We start from the raw sequence: 3,612 nt of genomic DNA, 5'->3' as shown, positions 1-3,612 counted from the left end.
TTTACTGGAATAAGATGTTACAATTCACAATGCAGAAATGCATATTTAATTGTGCGATACAATAGTGGAGCAGAACTGCATTGACAACCACAGTTCAGTTATTGATTACAGATCTACAAAAGACCAAGAGTTCAGGAACATTAAACTTACAAAATAACAAGTTTTATCTATTAAACATGGTTATATTTCAGTCTGCCATGGGACTAACCATATTAAGCAGCAGCAACTTCTTCAGCAGGCTTTGTTTCAGTTTCTACGGATTTTCCTTCCGATTCAGCTGGGGCTGCTTCTTCATACAATGAGGTTTTCTTTCCAGTTTTTGAGACAGTCTGCAGAACAGCTTCTGGCTGTACATTGCCCTTGACAATCACCTTTTGCTCCTTCATATCGATTTCGTATGACTCAACACCTAAAGTTTACCACTGCAGATGTCAGTACTTAATACTCAAAAATAAAACATTATGGTTTGTTAATTGGATATTCTTCCTCTGTTTAAAAACAATACTATATTTAAGGTAATAAGTACACAGATTAAAAAGTACTCAAATACAGAAAAGAAAAAAGTATAAAGAAAAATAAAGAAAGAACATTTGATATACTCGCTGAATAAAATGATAAGAAAAGGAACGACCAAATTTCGAAATCACATTAAAAACAATGGTAGCATACTAATTATGTGAATGGACAATGTCATGGCGCATAGTAATTTTATCTTTGTGTTACTAAGCCTTAGGATAGGGGATCACAAGCATAGGAATACTTGAAAATTTTCATTCATACAAAAAAAAAAGAGTTTTCCTAACTAAAAGCAAATTAATCAGAAATATTTCAGATTTACGTTAAACCACTAAGGGTGACTGTCAGGCATATTACTGTCTAATGCATTTAGGTCAGAGAACTCATGATTCACATTCACCATATGGTATGTGCCTACAAAATAAGCCAAGAACTGTACTGCTGTACTGGCGTATGCTGAACCAATACTAAAGCAAACCTTAATGGTATTCAGTAAAATCAAGCTTTCAGAAAGCTTCACCATTTTTTTGACTCAATATAAGCAATCAAGATCTATCACTGAGTCACAACTATGAGGAATGCATTAAGAGATAGAAAAACTATCAACCCAAAGATAAACCCCAGAAGAAAAAAATTCAGCAAAACATTCATAATGTCTACGCTACAATGCATATTTCCAATCATATTCTACATCAGTAAGAGATATTCCCTGTCACATGGAAGCCCCTGCACCATAGACCGTTAAAGAATTAAAGCTTAGGCCTTTTCTAGCCAAAAATGATTTCAAGTGAATAAGAAAAATAGAGAGAGGTGTGGGTCTATCTTATCTCACCCCACTCTGTAAGGGAAACGTTTAGGTATCTTGGGAGGTCAAAGTTCTTATAAAAAAATTTAAAAAGAGCCAGAAAATCAGAATATATGATTAAGAGGTTCCAAGCATACAAGACAATTTTAAATAATAAGGAGAAGACAAACCTTCCATTTTGTCCAAAACTCGCTTCACCGCTCCAGAACAGCCTTGGCATGACATGGCAACATTGAGAACAACAGTCTGCAAAGAAGCAGCACCCATGCATATCAGATACACATGCAAACAGTCTGCCATTAACTCTCATATGTTTTTCCAGTCATTAAGAATGGTAAAATAAAATGTTAAAGACAATACTACACACTAGTTGGTAAAATAAAATGTTAAAGACAATACTACACACTAGTCATTAAGAATGGTAAAATAAAATCAGAAAGAAATTGGTTAAGTGGTTAACTACAAGTTTGTAGGCACAATTTATCTTAAGAGAGTTGCATCTCTGCGACGCAAATTAGGATGCAAGACCTTAAATTCAACCATTTTCCAATATAACAAACATCATCTAATGAAAAAACCACTTACAATAACTTATAAAGTCATTGAGCATTACACTAGCACACCCTTAAAAAACATTAAACACAGACATCCTTCAATAAAATGTCAGAAAAGCTTTCAGAAGTACTTTCCATGACATACAAGGAGTAAGGTAAGTATACACAAACTAGGGGATCAAATTAACTTAGTCCAAATACTCCGTAGTAGTTCATGGTTAAAACGACCTATTTAAAGCTAAACCATTTGACATCGAATGATCGATATGCTACACGTTCCTCCATTACTCACACTTTAAATTCTTGAAGCAAATTTTAAAAACATGCATGAGGTTATACATGTCAAGAGGTTCTCGAACCAAAATGTCTATTATGCAATAATTCCAATTAGGTCAAGATTTCCAGTATGTCAATTATGCAATTATTTCAGCATACATATCAACACCCATATCAAGATTTTCAAAAAGTACCCCTAAAACTATTTCCAAAAGGGTTTACAGAACAAGAATTTACTCAGAAGATAATTAAAGTTCAGCTTGTCAGTTTATACTATTCCCAAAAATTCATATCATAAAAAAATTCCCCAAATCAATTTTGATATAGGGTTTCGAGGAAAACACCAAATTCCCAAAAATTACAACAAAATATAAACAAATAAAATTGGGTAGCAGATAACGAAGCAGGAACATTAATAATATATGAAAATCAATCAAATTTCACTAAATTCAAATTTTAAATTTCCCCAAAAAATCAAAAAGGTGAAAAAATTGATGCAGAAATGAAAAAAATTGAAGTATACCTGAGACATGATGATTGAATTGAGTTTGACAATTGACAAAAAATGAAGGGGAAATTGAAGAAAATTGTGATGAAATTATAAAATTGAGTTTGAGGAGAAGAGTATTTATGAAGAGTTGAAGGTAATGAAAGGGAGTTGTAAAGGTGGATTGGTTGACCAAATTTCAACGTCGCGTTACGTTTAAGCGCGCATCATCTGATTCCCTTCCTACTTCGCTAACCGTTTTTCCTTCTTTGTCTTCTTCCTTTCCTTTTTCGTTTTCTCTAGAAGTTGGGGTAAGACTATAATTCAATTTCATAAGAAAACTAGTGTGTGATCTGGGTTTGATACTTTGAATAATTTTATTTTTATATTAATGAGGGTAAATAAGAATACATTGACAACAATAACTTATTTTGAAATTTTTTTAGTTTTAGTTCTAAATTCTAATACATGTATCATGTATGTATTTATATATAAACTAGTGTAATTTTAAAGTTGTTAATTTCATGAAGACATGTAATGTATTGCTACACACAAAATGGTGGCGGTTGAGCTAGATTTTCCCTTGCTTATAGTTATAAGTGAGATTAAAAATTAGCTTAGTTCACAAATGAACACTTAAAAAGAAATACATGATTGACCAATTATTTATTAAATTGTTTACAACTGTGAGTCATATTAATGTACTCTAATATTATATTTTTCAAACCTACATGTGTGATTTGACTCTTTAATATATTTCTACCCTCCCATCAGTTTATTAGATATACTAATAGCACCCACAAAATAAGATCAATAATAATAATAATAATAGTGATAATGATAATAATAATAATAATAATAATAATAATAATAATAATAATAATAATAATAATAATAATAATAATAATAATAATAATAATAATAATAATAATAATAATAATAATAATAATAATAATAATAATAATAATAATAAT

The 3,612-nt window shown here is 30.7% G+C and overlaps 1 protein-coding gene across 1 annotated transcript; it reads right to left on the bottom strand.

Moving 5' to 3' along the window:
• Positions 1-2,934, bottom strand: LOC145576537 (copper transport protein ATX1-like). The gene is made up of 3 exons (XM_081634281.1): positions 2,675-2,934; positions 1,492-1,567; positions 1-409 (listed from the first exon to the last, which is right to left on the bottom strand). Exons 1-3 carry the CDS (start codon positions 2,681-2,683, stop codon positions 213-215), a joined length of 282 nt encoding a protein of 93 aa, XP_081490407.1. The 5' UTR covers positions 2,684-2,934; the 3' UTR covers positions 1-212.
• Between the last annotated feature and the right edge of the window lie 678 nt (positions 2,935-3,612).

The sequence above is a fragment of the Chenopodium album genome, chromosome 13 (genome assembly GCF_948465745.1).
Source record: "Chenopodium album chromosome 13, dcCheAlbu1.1, whole genome shotgun sequence".
Taxonomy (NCBI): domain Eukaryota; kingdom Viridiplantae; phylum Streptophyta; class Magnoliopsida; order Caryophyllales; family Amaranthaceae; genus Chenopodium; species Chenopodium album.
Note: the sequence above shows the minus strand (reverse complement) of the source record. Positions and strands in the feature narration are given on the sequence as shown.